General features: G+C 40.1%; 1 protein-coding gene across 2 annotated transcripts in view; it reads left to right on the top strand.

The window, feature by feature from the left end:
- atf6 (activating transcription factor 6) overlaps window positions 1–27,633 on the top strand; it is a 327,368-nt gene that overhangs the window by 105,942 nt on the left and 193,793 nt on the right. For both annotated transcript variants that reach the window (XM_060830102.1, XM_060830103.1), the window contains 3 exons: window positions 9,878–9,988; window positions 13,975–14,074; window positions 22,427–22,494. In XM_060830102.1, the coding sequence (XP_060686085.1) occupies window positions 9,878–9,988; window positions 13,975–14,074; window positions 22,427–22,494 (279 nt within the window). The remainder of the gene's footprint in view (window positions 1–9,877; window positions 9,989–13,974; window positions 14,075–22,426; window positions 22,495–27,633) is intronic.

Genomic DNA, 27,633 nt, shown 5'->3' with positions numbered 1-27,633 from the left:
CGTTGGGAGATCCCTGGTCCTGAGCCTTTGACAGGGATAGGCTGATAGAAGACCTTCTCTTGAGTTATGAATGTGGTTCAATCTGGGGGAGAGAAAAGCAGGCAGAAGCAAACATGTTTTTGCGCCAGAGGTGTATGGTTAAATTATGACATCATTCAGAGAAAAGAAATTCAGGAAAATTGCTGAAATTTATTTTAGAGCGAGTGAGCAAGCAAGAAATTGAGCATGGCGTGGACATGATAAGAACTAAATACAGCAAAGGCCAGAGGTTAACTTGGGAATTTGCTGCAAGTGGGATATCTCTGGTAAGATTTTCTTGAGCTTTAATTTAGATGATTACTGATTGTACCAGAAAGTTAACTTCGCAGTTGCAACTTGGGTGTGAGTTGCCCACTCTCTGTAAAAGCTGGAAATGTGTTGCTGGTTAAAGCACAGCAGGCTAGGCAGCATCCAAGGAACAGGAAATTCGACGTTTCGGGCATAAGCCCTTCATCAGGATGCTCATTCCTGATGAAGGGCTTATGCCCGAAACGTCGAATTTCCTGTTCCTTGGATGCTGCCTAACCTGCTGTGCTTCAACCAGCAACACATTTTCAGCTGTGATCTCCAGCATCTGCAGACCTAATTTTTTACACTCTGTGTAAAAAAGCAGATAAATTTTGCAACAGCCCAGAATGGAGATGACTAAGTGCAGCCGAGAATTACTGTGAAGTTTGGAACATGTATTGAAGGAGATGTTGTTTGTGATACTTCTTTTCAACCTTCAGCATCTGGTGAGTGTTCATTCAGATTAACCGGGTGAGCAGATATGCACTTGGTTGATGGGTTAGAAGGTTTTATCTCCCCAAGCTAGGCAGTTTAACTAGTCAAGCTACCTAGCAACTATTTAGCTATGTTGGATGATATTTTTAGCCTTGAAGCCTAATTAGTTAAATAAAAGGCAATGAAGAAGCAAGGTCAGTGAAATGTTCCAGCTATAGCACATGACAGTTGGTGAATCAATGTGATCTACAGTAACCACATCTGCCAGATGTGTCTGCGGCTAATGGAACTTCTGCTCAGGGATGATGAACTGGAATCTGAGCTGTGAACTCTCCGATCCATCAGAAAGGAGGAATGTTACCTTTACACTTGATGCCAGAGGTCAGTAGATCCCACAATGGAAAATGAGGAAGGATAATCCTGATCATAAACAATGACTAATGGAGATTAGTGAGAAAGTATCTTGACCCAAAACAAAAGAAAGCAGAATGATATATCTGAGGCTCGAACTTGAGAATCAAAAAATGTTGATGACAGTAGCGGATAAAAATTATTTGGAACAGATAAAAAAAAAATGTAGTAGTTGTGGGGCACTAGAATCTTCACATAGATGGGACCAGTTAAATTGGCAAGATTCTTCTGGAATATGAGCTTGTAAATACTTTGGTGACAGTTTCTTGAAGCAGTATACTTTAGAAGAAATTAGGGATAAAGCAAATTTTGATGCATTATGTCTCAGATGAAGGAAGAAGTTGAGAGCGATGGTAACATGTGCCTGTGAAGGAATTGAACCCACATTGTTAGTGTTATTCTGCATTGCAAACCAGCTATTGAACTGACTGAGTTAAACATGACAGTTAGTTTTTATTCTAAGAGATTAGAGGACATGAACAAAGAAGTCTTGCTATAGTTGTTTGGGCTTGGGTGAAATCACACATGGAGTAATGTACACAATTTTTCTATCCACATTTCATTGACATTGGTAGCTCACTAGGTTTTGTTTCTGGGATAACGATGTTGTCTCATAATGAGAGTTTGAGTAAACTGGGTCTATATTTGCTGGAATTCTGAAGAATGAGTAGTGATTTCATTGAAACACTAAAGATTTTGATTGGGCTTAATAGGATGAAGATTGAATAGCTGTTTTGTCTAGAACATGGTTGCACAGTCTCAAGCAAAAGGCTTATTTAGGACTGCAATGAGGAGAAATGGTCTTCACTTAAATTACTGTGCAACCTTTGGTGAGTTGTGAATGCACTGCCATTGAATGTGTAAGATTCAGAGAAACTTTTGATTTCCTGGAGACTAAGATATTTGAAGAGTGCGTGGAAAGTCGAGTTGAAGCCCAAAATAAGCCATGATCAAACTGATGAGACAGGCTTGATTGGCCATAAAATGTTTTTGTTCTCCTATTCCTTATGTTTCTAGACCCCATCACTCATTGGACATGGAGTTCGAAACTTCAGTTGCAGTTTGAAGGGATACAATCCATGTAGATTCTAATGCTTTACACACTGTCTCCTGATTTGACTTCGTGCCCATAGAAGAGACCCAGCTGTGGATCTGGAGGAAGAAGGAGTGGGTTGCTTTTCTGTTCAACATCTCTCAGCCAATCAAGGACATACACAGATTGAAATTCCCCCCACTATTATAATATCAAACTCTCTGCTTGCCTTTCCTAGAGATTAGAGATGTACCTCCTGTTTCCCCCAAAGATATTTTGTGATTCAGTCTTTGCTGATGCCTAGAAGTTGAGGCAGTTTAAAGGCTGGTCCTGATGTGACTGATTCACTCTCCCACTGACTACCTTCTGGCCATACCACACTAAAGACCATCTTAACTTTGAAGGGCTGTGGGTTTGGAGTTGAACGGAGTTAAAATTGAGTTTTTTTTGTGAGAGGGCAGATCCTGATTCAGTTGCTATACTGCTGAAAAATATTTTCTTATAAGTTGGGTATTTCTGAATTAGAAGCAGGTGGATTGTTATTGGCGTAGTTATTGCTTTCCTGGAGAGCTGGCGTGGACATGATGGGCCAAGTGACCTTCTGTTATAATTCTGTGATCCTATGATCTTTTGATGTGAGGAATCAAAATGTTATCGAAATGTTGCATTAATTCACAAAAACAAATAGCGATTCAGTTAAGTTTAATTATACCCATAACATTAACCTTTGGTAAAATGAAGCAGGTTGGCGATTAGTATGTGAACTCATCTTGGCAAGTGAATAGAAAGGGGAACTATAAAAGATTATAGTACAGGAAGATAAATTGCAGATTGCAAGGACATATGCTGATTGAACAGATGCTATATTTCAAGTTACAAGATAATTAGAACATATGCAGATATGATTTGCATTAACAATATTCGATCTTCAACAGTGTTTGTTGAGGGAGAGTTGGAGAAGGTGGGTGGTCTTGTGCAGGGAGAATGGAGTTGGTCTTGATCAGCAGAAAGCAGCAAGAGAGGTAAAACCACTTAGCACCAATAAGAAGTTGCATCTAGTAATGGCTTAGCACGTCAAATACATTATATTAGGAAGTATTGATTTGACCAGGGAGAGTATTTACAATGTACAGTATACAATCAAACACTCATCATGTGCATTCTGGATCTTAAATAATGAAATGGAGATGTGTTTTCAGACTATCTGCAGTCTCATCTCCAGGATGGATGAACCCTATCAAAGGGTAGTTAAGGATTGTGAGAAGTTTGAGATGTAGAGGATGAATAGGTAGATATAATCAAGTGGATAGCAACAATAATCAATTATAGTTGTTGTAAGCAAACTGACAAAATTAATGATCAGGTTTGAGCAGCACTCAGTAAGAAGTAATTGTCCATCCCAGCTTGCACAAGGGTGCTAAGGATCAATTAAATTATGAAACTGGTTTCATTCAAACCACACTGGAAATAGCAGAAGGTCAAATCCACTTGGGTTCTTACAGCAATTTTGCAGTTTCCATGGTACTAGCCCACAGTTTATGAGAATAATTGAATTCCATTTTCAAGCTTGCTATGATGGGTTTGAATGTGTAATCTCTGAGGTTTTTTAATACATAATCAGAAATTGCTGGGAAACCTTAACTGATCTGGCAGCGTCAGTGGAGAGAAAGCAGAGTTATCGTTTTGGGTCCACTGATTCTCCTTCAGAGTTTTTTTTCTATTCCGTCACAGGATGTGTGCATTGCTAGCTGGCTAACGTTTATTGCCCGTACATAGTTGCTGTTGGGAAGGTGATGGTGAGCCGCCGCCTTGAACTGTTGCAGCCCATTTCATGGATCATAGAAAGTAGAAGCAGGACTGAACCATCTGGCCCTTCAAATGTCCTCTACCATCCGTTGTGATCATGGCTGATCATCCAATCCTGTTCGTAATTTCTCTCCATACTCTTTGGTCCCTTTAGCCCTGGGAAGTTTATCTAGTTCCTCCTTCAAACATTGAAGGTTTTGCCTTCAACCGCTTTCTGTGGCAGAGAATTCCACAGGCTGTCCATTTTCTGAAAAAGGCATTTCTCCTCATCACAGTCATAAATAGTTCATCCATATCCTTAAACTGTGAACCCTGGCTCTGAACTCCCCAGTCGCCTACTCCCTGCGTTAATCCTGTCTAGTCCTGTTTGAATTTTATTAATTTCAATGAGCTGGCCTCTCATTCTTCTGAACTCATGAATACATTCCTAACTAATCCATTTCTCTTCAGCCCTGGAATGAGTCTTGCAAATCTTCATTACATTTCAGCCAGAAGCAGAACATCTTCCTCAGATAAGGAGACCAAAACTGTATACAGCATGCCAGCTGTGGTCTCACCAAGACACTGTACAATTGCAGTAAAACATCCCTGATCCTATATTCAAATCACAATGAAGGCCCACATACAATTTGCCTTCTTCACCACTAACTATCTGCATGCTTACTTTCAATTCATGGTGTACAAGGTCACCCATATCTTGTAGCACTTCCCCTTTTCTAAATCGGTTGCTATTAAGATAATAATCTATCTCCTGTTTGGTTATCAAAGTGAGAAACTCAATTTTATCTGCACAATACTTCATCTGCCATGCATAGCCCCTTCACTCAACTTGTTGAAATTACATTGAAGCATCTCTGCATCCTCCTCACAGTTCACTCTCCCCCTCAAGGTTAGTGTTGTCTCTTAACTGGGAGATGAGATATTTAGTTCCCTCCTCTAAATCATGGATGCATTATGTGAATAACTGGGGTCTAAGCATTGAGTCCTGCAGTACTCCAATAATCATTACCTACCACTTGAAAAATGACACGTTTATTCCTAATCTTTTATTTTTTTAGATTTTTTAGATTAGACTTACAGTGTGGAAACAGGCCCTTCGGCCCAACAAGTCCACACCGACCCGCCGAAGCGAAACCCACCCATACCCCTACATTACCCCTTACCTAACACTACGGGCAATTTAGCATGGCCAATTCACCTGACCCGCACATCTTTGGACTGTGGGAGGAAACCGGAGCACCCGGAGGAAACCCACGCAGACACGGGGAGAACGTGCAAACTCCACACAGTCAGTCGCCTGAGTCGGGAATTGAACCCGGGTCTTCAGGCGCTGTGAGGCGGCAGTGCTAACCACTGTGCCACCGTGCCGCCCCTTTGTTCTCTCTCCATGTCAGTACGTTACCTCTAACGCCGTGGTCTTTAATTTTATGTGCTAATCTCTTTTGAGGGACCTTATTGAAAGTTTTCTGAGCTCCCAAGATAACACCCCCATCTTAATTCCAGCATGGAGCTGTGGTGGCGCCACAATTTTGTTGACTATTCAGTAAATAACATAGATTTTACTTAAAAGAAGATTTAATACGATTTGATCAGGGCATTTTTAAATTAGTACCTGACTTTGGCTTAGCTTTGGAAAGTAATAATTACTAAATGCCCCATCGCCAAACCTTGACCACATCTTGGTCATGTGAACTTTGAAGTCATCTTTTTAGTTTTAAATCATTAATCCCAACAATTAAATAATTAAATTGTTTTAGTATTGTGGTGGTTTGGTGAGTGTTAGCTTGGAGAATGAAAATTCTTGGTGTTTGTATTTGTTTATTTTGAGGAGTTAATTGGAGTTTTCTTCTTTAATGTTAGGCTACATCAGAAACACTTGAGTGCCTCTATGAAGTTCATGGCATCTATCATGCGAAGGTCATATTGCTATCTGAAACTTATCTTTGTTGATTCAATCTAAAGTTATTGCCTCCCTTTTGTGAAATGATTGTTGAAGCCAAATATTTAAGTTGTTTCATATTTCAACATATTTATTCTTTTGGATACAGCATTGGCTCATTGTCTTCTGTTCAAGTTTATCTAGAATTAGATTAATGCTTTGCAGATGATTGTTCTTCATAGTCAAACGTACTTGTTAAATTGCAGGTTGATGGAGCGCAAAGATATGAAGCTTTGTAGTGTGAGTTTTATAATGTGTTGTATCACAGACTGAGTACCACAGAGTGACAAAGGAAATGGTATATTTTCAGTAATGTTGCATGTTACTCAGCTGGCCTGTCTGACCGTTCCCTCTTCAGCTTCATTTTCTTTTCCTTTATTGCCTCCATGGTCTTGGCTCACAAAGTGGAATCAGTTCTGAATAAGTTGATTATTTCAGTCATTGTACTTGAGCCAGGATTTCATTGGCTGTTGCAATAAGGCCAACTGGCATATGTGACTTTCAGAAAATGCAAAAAAAAAAGTTGGCTTGTTTCATGCTTTTCGAATACAGTACTGAAACATGGTCATTCCAGAAGTTTTGATGTTGCCATTATGTTAGACAGAATACTTAGGTATTTTGTCACAGGCATATGAATACAGATCAAACTTTTTATTTTCACTTACTCACAAAAGGCTGGATGCTACTCAAAGAAGTAACCTCTTGACAACAGCTGAAAAGACCAGCACTGACATCAGATATTGGAAATAGTTAGTACTCAAAGTCAATATTCAGTGGGAGGTGTGAATATATGAAGTCAGGACGACCGTCCCTCGGCAGAGATTGGAAGCAGTCACAGGCAAATTACAAGTTGGACTGATGAAAAGGCCCATATCATTTCTGTGGGCACCTGTTTTACAAAATAATAGACCTTCTAGTCCTCTCTCTCCACATCCCATCACCACCTATCTGCCCATCTACACGCCCCATGGCACCGTATAACCAAATGGTATGTAAAGCTAAGTCAGGTTTTCACTGATTTCATGCCAAATTAATCCCAATACATGTCTATCCATAACTCACACTGCCATCTGTTGCCTTTATACTCTCCATACTAATGCATCTTTTAGCTACATTGGGAAGACATAAAGACCCATGTTAGACAAAATAAAGATCCAAATATCTATTATACCTTTTAAAGCAATAAAAAAAACCCAATCACAAAATCACATTAAAAAAGTTTTTAAAACTCTCCAGTACTTGTTTGCTTATTTAAAACAAAAAGTTGTCTTGAAAACCTCACACCTAGGACTGCTAATAATGTTTATGGGCCCTTACAACAAGATTAACATACAGCTATTGTAAATGCTGGAACATATTCTTTTCATTTCTCAATGAAACAGGCTGAATTAACAAACCCTCAAGTACAGTGGATTGAAACAACTTCACAGATTGACAGTTATACATAAGTTACTTGCCCTTGAAGCCTTTACATATCCTCCACAAGTTGGTTACTTCCACGCTGTAAGATAAGACCTTTGTTGCAATAAAAATTCAACAATGACTTCAAATGGCACTGCTGCTTTTGAATTTACTCTTTCATGAGTTAAGTTCTACGCTCTTTCCTATGAGTTTGTTTCAGGATAAACCGTCTGATACTTGCTGAAGCCTGAACATTATCCCACCAACATGTCTCCTCATTGTTGCAACTGTAGTTTATTTGTTGTCATTTTAAATATACCAACTCTCTGTTTTCATATATTGTGTCATGCGTCATTCTCATGGACTAAAATCCAGAAATCTTGCTTCTGAACTGCTACAATATGTAGCCTCATTTTAGCTTAATGAGTCAGTTTAATATGATCTAATTCGTGGCCAGTATGTTGCTTTTTTGACATAACATGCTTTGTGTTGAGTCCAAAGGATTCTTCACAAGTTGGCAGTTCCAACAGTGCAAATAACTGAGAAGGTTATGTCTTAGATCTGACAGAAACCTGAGGACCAATGCTGCAGAAGTTGAACTTTTGAATTTAGTTCCAAATATTGTAGAATAATCATGCATGCAAACGCATCATTCTGAGAGATGGGATTGGGACTGATGGAGAAATGTTACGTAAGACATAGGAGCAGAAATTAGGCCATTCAGCCCATTGAGTCTACTCCACCATTCAATCATTGCTGATAAGTTTCTCAACTCTATTCTCCCGCTTTCTCCCTGTTACTCTTGATCCCCTTGATATTGTTGAGGGGAAAATCATTATCCTCTGAGTCAGAGTCGTTGTTCAGCGACGGAGTTTATTGCATAAGGAAATACAGGAGCTCCAAAGAGAGAAAGACACCAATAGCATAGTGGTCAGCTCTGATTCTTCTCTCAACCTGGAGTACATGTCAAGATACTTTTATACATTTTGTAATATAATAGATCAGTGTTGAGGTTAATGTCTTTGTAACATAGTTTGTTTATTGTAAACATTGCAGAATCGTTGATCGTTTCGGTGCAATCATTGTCAGTTTCAGTGCAGCCTTTGTAAATTTCAGCATGGTCCTTGTCATTTTCAGCGCAGACATTGTCAATTTCAGCATCTGCGCTCAAGTCCGTTGCTGTAGTAATGAGCGCTAATCGCTCTTCCTGGAAAGGATGATTACTGCAGCCTGGCTATTAAATCCGTATCATTGAGTCCATATCAAACAGTTAACATTTCTATCAAAGGTGTTGTCTGGACCTAGACACTTCGGCAGGCAGTATACGCTACTCGTGTATTTTCTCCCCAACTTGCATTAAACTAATCAACTAGGTTGTGAGTTCATTGTGCTGGCATTCTGGTGACCCCAAGCAGTATCTGTGTTTGCTGTGCTGTCTCTCTCCAAATTGTGGTCCAGCGGCCATCTTGTGTGTCCATGTGCCTAGAGTCACCCTGCCCCATGCCAATTCCCACTTAAATACTCAAGAACCAATCTATATCAGTCTTAACTATACTTAATGACCTTGCCTCCATAGCCTTCTGTGGCAATGAATTCCATAGATTCACCACTCTCTGGCTGAAGAGGTTTCTCCTTATCTCCATTCTAAAAGGTCTTCCCTTTATTCTAAGGCTGTGCCCTCAGGTCCTAGTCTCTTCTACCAATGGAACCATCTTCCCAACATCTACTCTGTACAGGCCATTCAGTATTCTGTATGTTTGAATTCGATTCCCCAGCCATCCTCCTAAAGTCTATCGAGGAGAGACCCAGAGTCCTCAAACATTCCTCCTACATTAAACTTTTAATTCCTGGAACCATTATCGTGAACTTCTGAACACGCTCCAGGACCTGTACATCATTCCTGTTATATGGGGCCCAAAACTGCGCACAGTACGCCAAATGTGGTCTGACCAGAGCTTTATCGAGCCTCAGAAGTGCATCCCTCCTTTTATATTCAAGACTTCTCAAAATAAGTGTCATCATTGCACTTACCTTCCTAACTACTGACTCAATCTGTATGTTTAGTTTAAGAAAATCCTGGACTAGAACTCCCAAGTCTCTTTGCATTTCAGACTGCTGAATTTTCTCCCCATGTAGAAAATAGTCCATGCCTCTATTCTTCCTGCCAAAGTGCGTGACCTCACATTTGTCCACATTTACTCTATCTGCCACTTCTTTGCCCACTTTCCTAACCTGTCCATATCTTCCTGCAGCTTTGAGATGCAATGACTATTGTCTTAAACTGATATGTATCAAGGTGTTGAAACTTATAATTAATTAGGACTTGACTTTAATGGTGGTTGAATATGAAAATGCAGGTTTACAATAAATGACTTCTGCCAGTAAGATATGCGAGTAATAATCCCTACGCACATAGTTCAATTATTCTTAACAACATTCATGATACTTGGTATGAAGCAGTGGCAGCAGTAACATTTGTTTCCTGAGAGCAAGGCCATTAAAGTTTGATAATCTGCTTCTTTCAGAAATGGAATTTCAATCTCCGATAAAAAAGATCTAATGGTGGTTAAGAAGGAGCCTCTTCTCTTTGTCAAACGAGCATGCCATCCACAAGTTAATAGGACAGAATCACTGAGGTAAGTCGATAACCACTATTATACAGAAGGCATTAAAAGTTCATTATCTATTTAAACTCTGCAAGTGTGAATTGTTTCCTTTGTGAGTCATTCTTTTCGAAAAAAAAATTACTGTGCACTGTTTTATTTCGTACTTGCAAATTATGCTCCTTAATGAAAGGAGTCTGTTAGCATTATTTAACTTGCACTTGGACTGTGCTGCAGCATTTTCAGGGACTCCTGTAAGAAGATGCTATGCAAGTAAGGAGATCTAGTATCAAGTATATCAAACTATTTAGTCCTCAAAAAGTGAACTTTTAACAATGAAGCTGTTTGCTTCATGTTTGATGTCATGATTTTTGTGAACCGGATAGTATAGTCATAGAGGTCCATAACACAGGAAAAATGTTCCTGCATATCCTTCCTGCTCTTAAACATTGTGCCTCAACTTATAAAGGCAAGTATTCCATTCGCCACCTTAACCAATTTATCTATCTGTCTCACTACCTTAAGGGATTGGTGGAAATGTGGTGGATAAGGTCCCTCTGATCCTCAGTGCTTCCTAGGATTCTACTATTTCATATATTCCCTTGCCTTGTTTCTGTTGTCCACTTGCATCGCCACACTCTTATCCAGATTGAATTTCATTTGCCATTGATCAGGCCATCTGCCTTCATCCAGGCATCTGGTCATCTCTTCAAAACATTCAATCCAGTTGGTCAGATGTGACATTTTCAACAAACCCTTAATCAAGCTGTTTTTGATTAATCCCTGTCTCTCTAAGTACAGTTGAATTTTGTCTCTCAGAATTGCTTCCAGTAGCTTCCCCACTGGTGAGATTCGGTTGACTAGCCTGTAGTTGCTCAGTTTAGAAGTTGCTCTCTTCTTGAATATCGGTATCACATGGCCGTCTTCCAGTCCTATGTCACCTCTTCTGTAGCCAGAGAGGAATTGAAAATTATTGTCAGCACACCTGTTATTTCCTCCCTTACCTCACTGAACAACCTGGGACACATTCAATCCAACCCAAGAGATTCATCTATTTTTAAATTTGCCAGACCACTCAGTATCTCCTCTTTGTGTATGCTAATTTCTTTAATTATCTCTGATTTCTAAACCCACATTGACCCAATACAAGTATTCATTATACAGGGAGAACTAGCCATTTGGAGACAGAACTAGCTTGAAGGAAGAAGACAGTGGTAGTGGAGGGTTGCCTTTCACATTAGAGGCCTGTTATCAGTGGTGTGCCACAAGGATCGGTGCTGGGTCCACTGCTTTTCATCATTTGTATAATGATTTGGATGTGAACATGGGAAGTATAGTTAGTAAGTTTGCGGATGTCACCAAAATTAGAGGTGTAGTGGGCAGTGAAGAAGGTTGCCTGAGTGTACCAGAAGATCTTGATCAGATGTGCCAATAGGCTGAGGAGAAGTCGATAGAGTTTAATTTAGATAAATATCAGGTGCGGCAATTCTGGTCTCCCTCCTATCAAACTGATGTTGCAAAACTTGAAAGGATTCAGAAAGGTTTACAAGGATTTTGCCAGGTTTGGAGGGTTTGAGCTATTGGGAGAGGCTGAATAGGCTGGGGCTGTTTTCCGTGGAGCGTCGGAAGCCTAGTAGAGGTTTATAAAATCATGAGGGGCATGGATAGGTAAATAGATAAGGCTTTTTCCCTGGGATAGGGGCATTCAGAAACAGAGGGCATAGGTTTAGGATGAGTGGGAAAAAATTTAATAGGAATGTAAGGGGTAAATTTTTCATGCAGAGTGTGGTGTATGTATGGAATGAGCTGCCAAGGGTAGTGGTGGAAGCTGGTACAATTACAACATTTAAAAGGCATCTGGATGAGCACGTGAATAGGATAGGTTTAGAGGGATATAGGCCAAATGCTGGCAAATGGGACTCAATTAGTTTCTGGTCAACACTGGCGAGTTGGACCAAAGGGTCTGTTTCCGAAATGTTCATCTCTGACTGAATCTCTATGATATCAAGTTTTGTGGGGAGGAGAAGCGAAGGGTGTCTTATAATTTTGTGCCATAAGGATTGGTGCTGGGCCCACTGCTTTTCATCATTGATCTCAATGGTTTGGATGTGAACATAGGATGTATGGTTAGTAAGTTTGCAGATGTCACCAATGGACTGAGACGACAAATAGGGCCCAAGTCATGAAACTTTTAGAAAGGTACAAGATAATCACAACACTGTGAATGGCAAAAATATCAGTGTTGGTTGTGGGTGGAGTGATACTCTCCATGTTTTACAGGAAGATGTTTGGAATGTCAGGTTTTATCAAGATTCATACTTCAAACTTGCTATTTAATATGAGGCTTGAACAACGTTGCGTTCTAGATGCTAGTTAATTCTTATTTCTATCTGGATACAAGACCAATGTTGTTCATGTTGCCATGGAGATGAATTTTAAGAAGGGAAGATCCCTAGGATTGAAAGTGACCATCTGGAAACGGAAAATGCAAGAAAGACTTTGCGAATGGTGAACAGCTTTGGACTGGTTCCAGCAGAATAAAGTATCCACTTAGGGGGCAATATAATGTTTCGGTGTGGTGTGGACATTTGGCTGCATTAAACTTTTTGTCGCATTGGAAAACCTTTGTTGTTGAAAGTCTAAATTGCCAACTAATTGTGTTCATTTAACAAGGCTTTTTGTTTGTTTATTACAGTAAAAAAATTATGTCTTATGTCTTGAAATTGAATCATCATTTTAGAAGTTACTGGATTCATGGGATTTCAACAAGTGGACAAAGGACTTGACTTTCCTTGCAAATACCTGGATTTGATTCTCGATGACATGATGAAATTATTCTTTGAAATTTAAGGGGATCTAATTAGTCATTTTTTTTGAAATGTCATACTGTTCAGAAGAGTTTAGAGCAGTGTCAGGAAAGCCTTTGACAGCTGTGGCCATTGTACTTACCCTAGCAATGCTTGATGCCAGATTTTTTAAAAATACACAAAACAAGTCAATTTCATGCTATAGAAAAGCCACGCATGAAACACATCAAAATTTCTCTCTTAAGCAATTCAATTGAACTCACAATTCCTTTAGTTTTACTATCAATTGACGGCAGGAAGGCTGGGTGAATCCACGCAGCAAATGGATTTGACAAAGCATACAATCTCTCTCCTCTTTACAAGTATTATGTTATAATATGTTGTAATAACAATGATTTAAGTATCAACCATGTTTTGAGTCTTGAGCTAGCTGACAGAATAATGAAACTAAATGCATAAAAAGTAGCTATTTGGCTGGCTCATCACGCCTGTACGATGCTGTTACACTGGCATGAGTGCTGTTTTGAATTTTATATTTCTTTTTTCTCCCCTCCTTTCAGCAGTGACCCACTTCACTGAGAGCTGTCCTGTTAGTTGAATCATGAAATAATAAGGACTCTAGCTCAATTTAGCTATTTATTTCAGTTTTAATATCCTTAGAGGAATTCATATAACTGCAAATGAGTTGTGACCTTCTCAGTGCTTGAAGGATAAATAAGCAGGCTACCTGTGTGCGGTAACATTTAGCCCAAGATAACATTAACCCTGTGGAGCAAGTTTCCTGTGGATCAAGCCATAGTTATTGGATTTAGTGTACGGATACATTTTAGTAACATGGTGAATATTTGAAAGGATATTTTTAATGGCAAGCCATATGTGAGCAGAGCTAAGCTATTCACTGCCAAGGAAAATTGTATACCTATGTGCTATTAGTGTGGTAATAGTGTTTTATTAGTGAGGATGTTAAGTCTCTAGGCACATAAAATTCATGCATAATAATCTGTTAAAAAAAATTAACTGAAGGAAGATCCCTATGTCTGATGTTTTGATCATTTAATTTGTAGTTGAGCTTATTGAATGAAACAAAGATAATCCATTTTAACCACACTTTGTTTCAACAACTCCAATTGATAGTCAGCTTATGAAAATCATCTGAGAGTGCCGTGGTAATTCATTTCTCATTTAAGTATTTTCTCCATTGTCTTGGCGTAGGCTAGCAGATGAACTCCGTGGGTGGGTACATCGACATGAAGTTGTCAGAGTGAAAATGAGAAAAGGATCCAAAATGTTTCATAAAATACGAACAGTGTCGGTAGGTACTTAACTTTATCAACATAAAGTAAATGTTCAGTTGAAAAATTCTGTTTGTCAGTATTTATTAATTGTAAAACAGGTAAATATTCCAGGAGTTATAAAAAAAATTGAATTTACTGCCACTGAAATCATTGCCTCTTGTTTCTAAACTACGGTGTGTGTGGTTGAGGTTAGTGTACATGGTAGATGGTGTCTGGAACTGTGCAAGCACCATATTGCAGGAGAGCTAAGATGTCCCAGTAATTCTACATATTTGAAAAGGTTTGACTCATAATTTGAATCTTGTATCGCATGGAGTACAAGAGCCTTCTTTTGGCTTTTGGACCTTTTCTTCCCCATTAGCTCAAGTTACTTTTGTTACCTCTCTCTAGCTAATGTCAGTCCTTCCTCCTTATGGTCTCCTTTTAATCTTCATTGGCAATGATAGCGAGCTACATTTCATAAAACAAACCCAGCATAATGATCAGAAAACCTTTATGTCTGTCTATCTCGTACTTAATGTGGGAACTGCAATCCATCTTGGATAAGCTACATTGTGCCACACTATTAGAATTTAGCTAAGTTTGGTTGACATCTTAATCAAAGTTCAACAAGGAGGCAAGTTAGCTAAGATGTCATTTTATCGTTATTCTTGTATGTTTGCAATTATTATCTTCAGTTTTCCAATTGAAAAACAGCTGGTAATTTCTGAAAATTTCCACTATTTAAGCCTTTGCATTATTGTAATTGGACCCAAGAGGCCGCAAGTAAATTTCTTTTTAAAAGACTCATAATTAAAATGTGAACAACGTTTCATGCATTTAATGAGTTTGTACTAGTTGACATCAAGTTGGTACAGATAGAGAATTTTAGTGTTTGACCATTATATAACTATATATAAATTTTAGTCAACAGTTGTCATGTTTAGTTGAATCCAAGACTCAGCAAAAAGATTTAAGATGTAATCAATAAATTAAATTATCAAAACCTCTCCTGTCGTGTGCTTGAGGAATTGTTTTGATTAAAGCTGATCTAAGAATTTGACATCAAGATAGCCAGTGCAATCTTTATGATCTTTTTCTCAACGCTGACAGCTTCAAATCGTTAGTTTTTCCAGGGACAAGAGAAGATTTCTGTTGTTCCAACTCAGGAGTTCTCTACTATGTTAAAAATTATTATTTGTCAACAGTCCTTATGTCTTTCTAATGGTTATGCAATTGACTGTATAGTTTGCTTTAACCACTAATTAAATTGACCACCACTAATTCTAAGTATTAGGTAACATTTTTATCCTTCAATGTGTTATTTCTAATTTTGTGCTGTTTTTAAGTCAGCTGTTCCTTAAGATACTCAGAATACTTCTTAGATCCAGATTCTTCTGACAGAATCCATTGCTTATCCTAGTCACCCTGGCAACTTATCTAGGTATCTTTGGCAAATGTTATAATCTATTGCCAACGTTTCATTTTGTTTTGTTCATGAGAAGTGTGAAAAGAATGGAATAGATCTCAGTGACTTGTTTGAGAAGGCACCTCACTACCACCTACTCATAAGCAATAGGGATGAGCGACAAATGCCAACCTTTCCAGTAATACCCACATTTCCTGAAAGAATAAATAAAATTCCATTCTTCATTGCTGACAGCAGTCTCTTGCTCCAATTTATATTATGTCTGGTCCCTTGGCAAGTTAATTTTCAAGTTAGTATCTCATTTACCTTGATGAAGCTTCAAAATTGTATTAATCTAAAGTGCTAAATTACCATAATAGGCTGAAGATGTTGCTTTATAGGCCCATTACAATGTATACTACAGTAACTGACTGTGGTAATTTATCAATGGCAAGTAATCATGACACTACAGTTTTCATTCTCATTTGTGGCATTTTGAAGACATGAGATATGTTAACTGACAGAGCTTATGCTGTTGTGCTGTATTTTTCCTCTATATGCAGCTAGTAGAAGGGAGTAAGCAACAGTAAAGAACTGAATTTTGTTTAAAATTGTGGTTTGAAATTATGTTCAATTTTGGCTCCAAACAGCTTTGCCTGTTTTGCTATCATCTGGTTCATCATGCCTGTTCGGCAGTTCTGTTTATTTTGTTCAGCCAAAAGAAAATAGCACTGCTAGAACTGTACACTTGGGAAAAAATTATGTATTTACCCATATGCAAAAATCATTCAGTGAAATAAAATTTAGGAAAATAGAGAACACCTGTTTGCAGCAAATGTCATGGATCAAAGTCCTTTCTGATGAGTTCATAGTTTAGTAGTTAGAAACAGTTTGTTTTTCTCATGGCTTGAGGTTGGAAAGTTGGCAAACTGCTGTGCTCTTGTACCTATTGAGTTTCCTTCACTGGCAAAATGTTCAATCACAACAATAACAGCAAACTTGATATTTTGTGTGGTACAGCAATGTACCTCCTGTAGAATACAGCTGGACCAAAGAAAAATCTATACCTGCCTATCTCCTTTTCCACCTATCCACTCCACCCTCTTCTCCCTGACCTATCACCTTCATCCTCTCCCCCACTCACCTATTGTACTCTATTCTACTTTCTCCCCACCCCCATCCTCCTCTAGCTTATCTCTCCAGTCTCCCTGCGTTTATTCCTGATGAAGGGCTTTTGCCTGAAAAGTCAATTTCGCTGCTCCTTGGATGCTGCCTGAACTGTTGTGCTCTTCCAGCGCCACTAATCCAGAATCTGGTTTCCAGCATCTGCAGTCATTGTTTTTACCCCAAAGAAAAATCACTGTTTAATTAGTATGAAAAGGAGGAAGCAAAGAGTTTGTCCTAATGTCTTGCCAGGGTGGATGCCAGTTGCACACAGCACTGCTGCACTTTGCAAGATTGATTGCTCATCGCAGCATACGGAGTTACTGGAGTTTATTGTATTGCTTACCCGTTGCGACTTACTGCGTGGCTTTTGTTTCTTCTATTATGGCTCATTGTTGTGCACTCTGCATCCCAACAGTTTGTGTTGCACATGCCCATCTTGTCCTGCTCACTGTATTGTTTGCATAGTGCTCTGTAGACTGTTGAGGGACACAATTTTACTAGATTTGTGTATCCAGCATCTCCTTCCACCTAGGCAGCCAGTTGTGGCAATAATGGACTCTCCAAGTTACTCAATTCCGTCTCCTAGATTTTTAATCCTCTTCCTTTGACACTTCAGCCTCCTCTACTCCAGTTTAAAATCAGCGACTCTGGAGTGAGCTGTCAGGCATGCTGGTAAATGATCTAACATATATTGTCTCTTTTACCTGGTGACAGTTTGTCTTCAAGTTAGAAGATGATTAAACTCCTCAGGTAGCCTGATGAATTATTCTGAATAAACTGCATAATTTTCTAAAGCATTTACAGTGGTATGCTCTTTCATATTATCATGGAAAAGAGTCTCAGAAAAATGAGGAATATTATTTCCACTGGAACAGAAAATAACAAATTATTTGAGTGTTCCCTTGGGAACTCTGTGATACACACACACGTCCTCTTTGTTTCTGTCCTAGCACCTCTCATACCCAAATTCATTTTGTTGATGAATTCCTCTTGTGTTCTCTGGACACTACTTCTTTGTAACTGCTGACTGCTCAACTTACTTGCCTGGCTGCAGATGCTGGAAATTTGAAATAAAACCACAAAGTTCTGAGAATTCTCAGCAGATCAAACAGCATCTTTGAAGAGAAACAAAGTTGATGTTCAAGTCATTTATCACCCTCATCAGTCTGAAATGTTAACTCTCTTTTCACAGATGGGGCCTGATCTTCTGAGCATTTCTTGTGTCTTGCCTCTTGCCTCTTCCTGACACTTAGTGTCCAGTCCAGACACTTGTTCCATCTTGTTCAGGCTGAAGAAGGTTGATAATGCAAAAGCAGTGAGGAATTTAGTGTTTAAGAGAAGTAAATCTGAAAGTAAACTGCATGTTCAAACTCTCTTCCTATCAGTTTTCAGCAAGTTTCTTCAATTAGGTTTGACGAACTTATACTCTTTGTGAAGTAAGAACAACAAAACTTATAAATCACAATGCATGAACTAAAACAAAGTTTGTTTATGGAGAAAACTGTGAAGTTGTTCCAATGAAGAATGATTTTTTATTTCTATTGGCATTTAATATAACTGAGACTGGAGGTACAAGACAGGAATAGAAGGAACAAACTGCAAACTCCCATAAGCCTCTGTGTAGTCGCACGTCCTTTAATCCTTGAAAATTAAATTGTTTTTATCATGCTTTGCTGCTGCTTTTGAACAGTAGAGGTAATTTATTATAAATGCATCTGTTTTAGAACCTGCTATTGTAATGTCTATCACCTTGTTTGTTTGAGTTTCTATTTCATAATATTCTCCAAAATCATAAAATTGATGCCAAGAACTCCGTTACAACCCAGGCTTGAACAGGCCTGTTTTCTGAATATTAAAAGGTACCAAGTGGAGAAGCTGTATCTGAACTTTGAGTTTTCTTTAATCTGTCGAGTATTATCTTCAATGTGGTAACATTGGTGTTCAAAATTGGTGTACAGTTTTTCTTCACAATTGGCCTGAGGAGGATGATGCCAGTCATTGAAAAGATAGTGGGGGCTGGGATAGAAAAACTAACCTCAGGATGTTTCAATTTATAAACCTGTTAAATTATCTTAGAATCGTAGATTCCATGTAGCGCAGAAAGAGGCTATTCAGGCCATCGAATGTGTACCGATCCTCTGAAGAGCATCCCATCCAGGCCTAGCCCCTAATTTTATCCCCATAACCCTGCATTTACCATGGCTAATCCACCTAGCCTGTGCAACCCTGGACATTGTGGGGCAATTTAGCATGGCCAATCCACCTAACCTGCATATCTTTGGACTATTGGAGGAGACCAGAGCGCATAGAGAAAACCCACGCAAACATGGAAGAATGTGAAAACTCCACACAATTGGCTGTCCAAGGCTGGAATCGAGCCCTGTCATCGATGCAGCAGTAAATCACAGTCTGTAAGTTGACTTTTGAAGCCTCAAAATCTTTGCAAAAACAGGAGTCACAGCAGAACTCATGAATAAGATCAATCCGGCAGAGACAGCCTATTGTTCTGAAAAGGAAGACGTGTTGGGCCAGATTAAGAATTACAAAATGTGTACAAAGTTCAGATGCAGCTTCTCCATTTGGTAATCTTTTGATATTCAGAAAACTGGAGTGACCAAGTTTTTGGCACCAAATTTTCTTTAAGACATTAATATAATGCACTGTGGATAAATGAGAATGGCTGGATGTTTTGCACTTAAATTTCCAGATGACATTTGATGTAGTGCCAAATCAAGTGCTACGGTGGAAAATTTAGAGACAGCAAAAAGCATTGATATGTGTAGAGAGTGGGGAAAGATATGACAAATGAATGTAATTTGGAAAAATGTGAAACTGTCCATTTTTATCAAGGAGAATAAAAATGAACCATATGATTTAAGTGGTTAGAGATTGCAGAGATCTGAGATACAGAGAGATCTGATTGTTCTTCTGCTTGATTACAGAAGGTTAGTATGCAGGTGCAAGAAGTAAGAAAATGTTCTTATTTATTGTGAGGGGAATTGAATACAGAAGTGGTAATGTTGTGTTCAAGTTTGGAAATTTCAGGAGTCTTATAATTTAAACTCGAGCACCAATATTAATTTGTTTACTTGAGATGTTAACTGATAAGCCAACAGGAGACCATTGAGTGCAGTAATTTAGGAAACTTAAGTAACACCGATTAAAGTAAGGCAACAACTTTGCGGTCTTCCTCCAGCTCTTGCTTTCCGTTGCAGCTGAGGGAGCAGGTTGACACTTGGTTTCTTGGTCTGTTTCCAATTCTCCCAATTGGAAGCAAGATGACTTCAAACTTCTTATGTATTTTGGTTACCAGCAGCTGTGCTATTAACTCTCAGCATAATCAATTATATCATTAAATACTGATCAGCTTTTGTGAGATTAATTGATAATTGGTTTAAGGTTTCATAAGAAATAGGAATAGGCAAGGTCATTCAGCCCCTCAAGCCTGTTTTGAAATTCAGTAGGATCATGGCTGATCTGACATTCCTCAGGTTCACTTTCCATTTTCCCCACAATGCTTGATTCCCCTACTGATCAAGAATCTATCTGTCTCAGCCTTATAACCCACTCCATTGTTTCTAACTTTTCCTTCTGTAACTAACTTGTCTTGTTAATTATAAAAATGAAACAGAGAAGACTGAATTCTTTTCAAAGTTCACAATTCAGTCCACCTGCTCCACCCTCACCCCATTGCTGAGGAATCAGCAGAGGTCAGGATTGGCTGCTGATCAGTCACTCACTCTGCAGAAAGTTAACAAAAGCTAAGAGGGAGTTAATCCTCTGACTTCCTAATGGATATGAAAACAACTGGTAAGAACTGTTGCCAACCTGAAGGAAAAATGAGGGACTGGAATAGTAAAGCCAAACCCTGGATGCTCAGTCGATGGCTAGAGTATGAGCAGCGAAGTCTGCGAAGCTGTTGTTCCCAGAGAGGGGATGCACCATGAGTGCCTGCTTGTTAGGGAACCACAAGGGTGTTGCTTGAAGCAAAGATCAGATAACTACGACTGGAGCAGTAAAGGTCAAACTGGAAGACCATTTTCATTGAGGAGCCGTATTGTGAGTGTCTCGTTGGTAGTGAAAAATGAGGAAAATGCCCAGAAGAAGGAACCAAACCAAATCAACTCTTTTTAAAGGCTTAAACTCTTTCATCACCAAATTAACATACAGCTGGTCAGAGGGGTTCAGCACATTTGGAGTTGGGAACTGCTAACCCCTGATTCAGATACTAAGCTCTCTATCTGTTAGTCTTTTCTGCCAGGTTTAAGTGCCAGTTTGGGGGAAAAGAGGATTTTGGGGTAACATTGTGGGTAGTTAGTGGTTTTAAGAGTTTGTATTATTGCCATTCCTAGAATTTTGTGAAGTATGTTTTTAAAATAACAACTAGTTATTTCTGTTTTACACAAAACAAATGGTGAAAATTAGGACTGCAGATGTTGGAGATCAGAATCAAGATTAGAGTGGTGCTGGAAAAGCACAGCAGGTGATGCAGCGTCCGAAGAGCAGGAAAATTGATGTTTCGTGCAGGAGCCCTTCATCAGGAATGAGGCTGGGAGCCTCCAGGGTGGAGAGATAAATGGGATGGGGGTGGGGCTGGGGACAAAGTAGCTAACAGTACAATAGGTGGATGGAGGTTGGGTATAAAGGTGATAGGTCAGAGAGGAGGGTGGAGTGGATCAGTGGGAAGGGAGATTGGTAGGTAGGACAGGTCCTGAGGATGGTGCTGAGCTGGAAGGTTGGAACTGGGGTAAGGTGGAGGAGGAGAAATGAGGAAACTGGTGAAGTCCACATTGATGCTCTGGGGTTGAAGTGTTCCGAGGTGGAAGATGAGGTGTTCTTCCTCCAAGCATCGGGTGGTGAGGGAGTGGAGGTGGAGGAGGCCCAGAGCCGGCAGAATGGGAGGGGGAGTTGAAATGTTGGACCACGGGGCGGTGGGGTTAATGGGTGCGGGTTTCCCCGAAATGTTCCCTAAAGCGCTGTCCGAGAAAGCATCCAGTCTCCCCAATGTAAAGGAGATGGCACCGGAAACAACGGATACAATAAATGACATTTGTGGAAGTGCAGGTGAAACTTTGGATGTGGAAGGCTCCTTTGGGGCCTTGAATGAAGGTGAGGTAGGAGGTATGGGTGCAGGTTTTGCAATTCCTGCGGTGGCAAGGGAAGATGCCAGGAGGGGAGGGTGGGTTGTTGGGGGCCATGGACCTGACCACCAAGCAATCCAAGACCCCCGAAACTAGTTTGCTATCCTACTGTGTCTCCCTTGTAGACCCTCTTTGTTTTTGCAGTTTTTTTGCTTGCATCTCCTCACTTGCTTCTTAAAGCTGTGGCCCTGTCACTTGCACTGCATCCTATGCTCCACACATGTGCCTGCCAATTTAGGTTTTCACCTGGGACTAGAGTTCCCTCTCTGGCCTCCTATGGCTTTATCAGTGAAAATATTGGTCTCATCCATCTATTCACTTGCTTGTATTCATTGTAACATAACCTGACTTATAAACACATTGAAGATAACTAACAAAGTTTCGTGGTTATTTGTTTGGTTGGTGAATAATGCTTTTGTTTATGCAATAGATGTTTAAGTTCAAGTATTTTTGATTCATTTTCTCTTTAAGTCTGATCCTGGCAGAAATGTTTACACCGAGACAGGATTTGGTGATTGGATCGGTGATACCTGACTTTCAGAAAATCTGTTAAAGTTCGAAATTCTGAGATACTTAACTTTTGATTAGTTTTCATTTGAGTCTCCCTTTACTCCTGTAATGTTATTTTCACTTTGTAAATAGTTTTTAATATAGCTATTACTATTTATTTACAGAAATCTACTGATAAGAAGACTGATGTAGCCCAGTATGTTACCGGGATGTACACAAACATTGATAAGAAGTAAGTTGTTTTATGACACAAACCCTGTTAAGTTGCTGCAGGGCAGTTTTCAGTTGGAGGTGGCTCAGTGCGTTGGATAAAAATGTTTAAATCACCTATGGTGAATGCAAAATTGGGGGGATTGTTGAGATCTGAAATAAAAAATTATGTTCTAGAAAAGCTCAGCATTTCTGGCAGCATGTAGAGAGATGAAGGGGCAAAGTCATATTTCTGAGACTTTCCAGCACTTACTCTGTTTTTATTTTAGATCCCCCATTCTTTTCCACTTTGGTTCCTTCAACCTTTAGGGACCAACAAACAAATATTTGAAACAGTAAATCATGCTGGACCATTAGTTTTCATCCTGTGCTGTAATGTTCTGTGTTTTTGAGAGTCACTCCAAAGACGATTTTGAGTTTATATGCATTGCTACAATTTGTTATTGATTGCAGAAGTCAGCTTTTCATGTGTATTTGCGCTTTTTCTAGTGTTTTGTACAATTGTTTTGGCGCAGGACGAAAACGTTTATTGCTTGTACCAAATACTAAGTGTAACAAGGCAAAAATATTCCACGGATTTATGCACATACATGTTGGGAAATGCCTTCATATTTTCTCTTTCTCTTTATCTTAATTTGTTTTGTGGACAACCTGTTTACATGTCTACCTGAAGTTCTTGACCAGCATTATCTGCAGTTATGGAAATCAGTTGAGAGAACGGCCAGTTTTCTATAAGAAACTGACATGTGGTACTTTTTTTTTCCCAACTCAACTGGGTACAGCTGTGCCTTGGATGAGTAACCAAATGACGTAAACTTTTCCTCATTTATAGCTGTGATGTGAATTCTAAGGGGTTTGGTTACTTATTGGCTTAGCAGCCCAGAGTCTCATATTCAAATTCCAAAGTGGTATTTCTTGAAGAGTCAGCAGAGTTTGATGAACTGAGTAACTTTTTGTTCAATAGACTTGTATGCTGTAAATTTGACTAGCATGACATCGATGGAGAGTTAGTAATTGGCTTTTTTGGAGTGTGACGTTCCTTAAGTATTACCTTGGATTGAGTTCAGCCTCTGGTTTGTCTTGAACCTTGATCATTAATATAAAAGCTCTCCTAGTTCTGCAGTTGATTTTTAAAAAGAATCAGTTATGAGCCTTGCATTGTACTTAATTAGCTGTTTTTGTTGAGAGAGAAGTTTTGTTCTCAATTCCAGTGGGATGAAGCGCTTAAGCAAAAGGCATTCTTTCATGGCCATAGTGCTTACCAGTACTTGGATTCTGTTTCTGAAACTGTTGCCTCATTGAATCTCTCTTTCACTTAAGTATGTAAATGAGTATTGACTCCTCAAATCTGTGTTTGCACGTCCTTATGGAATCCGTTCATTCTGGTTTAGTTCACATCACCTTGACAGTATTATTTTAAGTAGAAATTGGTAACAAACCATGGTGTTTTATCCCCTTTTATGCCTCTAAACATTTTGGGCTGACGTTATGAGGTCAGTTGCACGACTCAAGCATGCACATCCTATCGTGGTACTGTATGGTATCACCTTCACATGCTTTCACTATGCCTGTCCTGATACTGCATTACATCTCAATGGATGGCTTTTCCATTTACTACCTCTCTAAGTGGGTTCCTCTAAATTACACAGTAAGCATTGGAGTAAACATGAACAGCCCATCCTGCTCCAACTCTCATTGCTCTGACATCTTAAGTCTTAGAGATCATTTGGCCCATTAACTACATAGAGTCATAAAGACATACAGCTCGGAAGCAGATACTTTAGTCCAATCAACCCATGCTGACCCTAATCCCAAACGAAACTAGTCCCACACCCCTGCGCTCTGCCATATACCTCCAAACATTACTTATTCATGTACTTATCTAAATGTGTTTTTAAGTGTTATAGCTGTACCGCATCCACCATTTCCTCTGAACTACTTTGTGTTTTTTAAAAGAAAATGCCCCTCATGTCTTTTTAAAATTCTTCTCCTCATCTTAAAAATATGCCCCCAGTCTTAAAATTCCCATCCGAGGAGGGAAAGACATGTGTCATTGACCTTATCTAAACCCCTCATGATTTTATAAACCCCTATAACATCATCCCTCAACTTCCTATGCTCCAGGGAAAATGTCACAGTCTATCCAGCCTCTCCTTATAACTCAGACATTCCATTCCCAACAATGTCTTTGTAAATCGTTTCAAAACCTCTCCCGCTTAATAATATTCCTGCTATTGCTGGCAGACCAGATCTGGGCACACGCCATACTTTGTGGAGAAATCCATTTAGTCTATTTTATTTTACCTACTGTACCTCAGAGCTCTGCGAGTTTATTACCAAGAAATGTCTACTGAAATTTCTTTTGAAATTATTGATTCACTTACTCCACCTTGGTAGGCAGTACGCTTCCCCATCATTATTAGTCTATTATGACTACCTTTGCAGCCTGTATTTCTGACATTGTTATTTATGACGCAGAATTAAATGCAATTGAAGCAAATTTGAGTTTATTATTTTCAAACGCAGACAAAATTTTGCATTCTCGCACTAGTTTCATTTTATTCTTGCTAATGTATTAACTTGGAAAGCCCCACTGGAAAGGCACATCATTTGTTGAATGCGAAAATAGACCTACTATTGTCAGCATTCATAGGCTAGTGCTGAAAATGTGTTGCTGGAAAAGCGCAGCAGGTCGGGCAGAATCCAAGGAGAAGGAGAATCGCTGTTTCGGGCATGAGCCCTTCCTGAAGAAGGGCTCATGCCCGAAACTTCGATTCTCCTTCTCCTTGGATGCTGCCCGACCTGCTGCGCTTTTCCAGCAACACATTTTCAGCTCATCTCCAGCATCTGCAGTCTTCACTTTCTCCATTCATAGGCTAGTCCCAGCCTGAGACAAACAGTTCTGCTTTATAGATATTTTATAATGAACTTTTTCAGTTATGATATTACATACCACTGAGCAAGTAGGACTTGAACCTAGGCCTCCTGGCTCAGAGGTAGGGATACTACCACTGCACCACAAGAGCCCTGGAGAATTGCCAATGTGTCAGGCAGGGACACTAATCACTATACTAATGGGGACTGGTTGGGTCTACTTTATTTACTTTAATCAACCTGTTCAGAGATATTATTACATGCCTGTGTAGGTGGGGCTTGAACCCATGTCTCCTGGTTCAGAGGTTGGGACACTGCCACTGTACTACAAGAGCTCACTTGATTCCCAACAGAGATTAAGTGGTGTAGCTTCATCAGAAAAGGATCTAACAGTTTGCAGATATGGAAGCAATTATATTGAAAACCATTGTAAATCACTTCCTTCAAGTGGACGTTGATTTGTTAAACTAGAGATCTTGTTCTTTGGAAGCCATCTTTGAAGGAACAGTGAGGGGGAGTGGGAGGAAGCAGCCAGTGCAGGGACCCCCTGCCGTCATTCCCCTCAAGAACAAGTATACCGTTTTGGATACTTGTGGGGGGGATGACTTACCAGGGGCAAGCAACGAGGTTCAGGCCTCTGGCACGGAGCCTGGCCCCGTTGCTCAGAAGGGGAGGGTGGAGAAAGGTAGAGCGATAGTTCTTGGGGACTCAATAGTGAGGGGTACAGATAGGCAGTTTTGTGGGGGCGACAGAGACTCACGATTGGTATGTTGCCTCCCAGGTGCAAGGGTACGTGATGTCTCTGATCGTGTTTTTCCGGGTCCTTAAGGGGGAGGGGGAGCAGCCCCAGATCGTGGTCCACGTTGGCACCAACGATATAGGTAGGAAGAGGGGTGAGGATGTCAGGCAGGCTTTCAGGGAGCTAGGTTGGAAGCTCAGAGTTAGAACAAACAGAGTTGTTGTCTCTGGTTTGTTACCCGTGCCACGTGATAGAGAGTCGAGGAACAGGGAGAGAGAGCAGTTAAACGCTTGGCTACAGGGATGGTGCAGGAGGGAGGGATTCCGGTTTCTGGACAACTGGGGTTCTTTCTGGGAAAGGTGGGACCTCTATAAAAAGGATGGTCTACACCTGAACCTGAGGGGCACCAGTATCCTTGGGGGGAGGTTTGCTAGTGCTCTTTGGGAGGGTTTAAACTAACTCCGCCGGGGCATGGGAACCTGGACTGTAGCTTTAGGGTACAGGACCTTGAGTGTAGGGAGGTTATGAACAAGGCAGCAATCTCAAAGGAGGGTGCCTGTAAACAGAAGGGCGGCTTGAAGTGTGTATACTTCAATGCCAGAAGTATAAGAAATAAGGTAGGTGAACTTGCAGCGTGGGTTGGTACCTGGGACTTCGATGTTGTGGCCATTACAGAGACGTGGGTAGAACAGGGGCAAGAATGGCTGTTGCAGGTTCCAGGGTTTAAATGTTTTAGTAGGGTCAGACATGGGGGTAAAAGAGGGGGAGGTGTGGCATTACTTGTCAAGGATAGTATTACAGCGGTGGAAAGGATGATGGAGGAAGACTTGCCATCTGAGGTAGTTTGGGCTGAGGTTAGGAATAGGAAAGGTGAGGTCACCCTGTTAGGTGTTTTCTACAGGCCTCCTAATAGTCCGAGAGAAGTAGAGGATAGTATTGCGAGGATGATTCGGGAGAAGAGTGAAAGTAGCAGGGTGGTTGTTATGGGGGACTTTAACTTCCCAGATATTGACTGGGAAAGCTATAGCTCGAGGTCGTTAGATGGGTCAGTGTTTGTCCAATGTGTGCAGGAGGGTTTCCTGACACAATATGTAGACAGGCCAACAAGAGGTGAGGCTATACTGGATTTGGTTCTAGGTAATGAACCAGGCCAGGTGTTAGACTTGGAGATAGCTGAGCACTTCGGGGACAGTGACCACAACTCGGTGACTTTTACTTTAGTGATGGAGAGGGATAAGTGTGCACTGCAGGGCAAGAGTTATAGCTGGGGGTAGGGAAATTAGGATGCGGTGAGGCATGACTTAGGATGTGTGGATTGGAAAAACAGGCTTCAAGAGAAGAATACTAATGATATGTGGAGATTGTTCAAGGAACAGCTACTGAGTGTCCTTGATAAGTATGTACCAGTCAGGCATGGAGTTAAGGGTCTTGTGAGGGAGCCGTGGTTTAATAAGGAATTGGAGTCCCTTGTGAAAGGGAAGAAGGCGGCATATATAAAGATGAGGCGTGAAGGTTCAGTTGGGGCGATAGAGAGTTATAAGGTAGCCA

This window comes from Hemiscyllium ocellatum, chromosome 9, assembly GCF_020745735.1.
Source record: "Hemiscyllium ocellatum isolate sHemOce1 chromosome 9, sHemOce1.pat.X.cur, whole genome shotgun sequence".
Taxonomy (NCBI): Eukaryota; Metazoa; Chordata; class Chondrichthyes; order Orectolobiformes; family Hemiscylliidae; genus Hemiscyllium; species Hemiscyllium ocellatum.
This window is presented reverse-complemented; position numbering and strand designations above follow the sequence as displayed.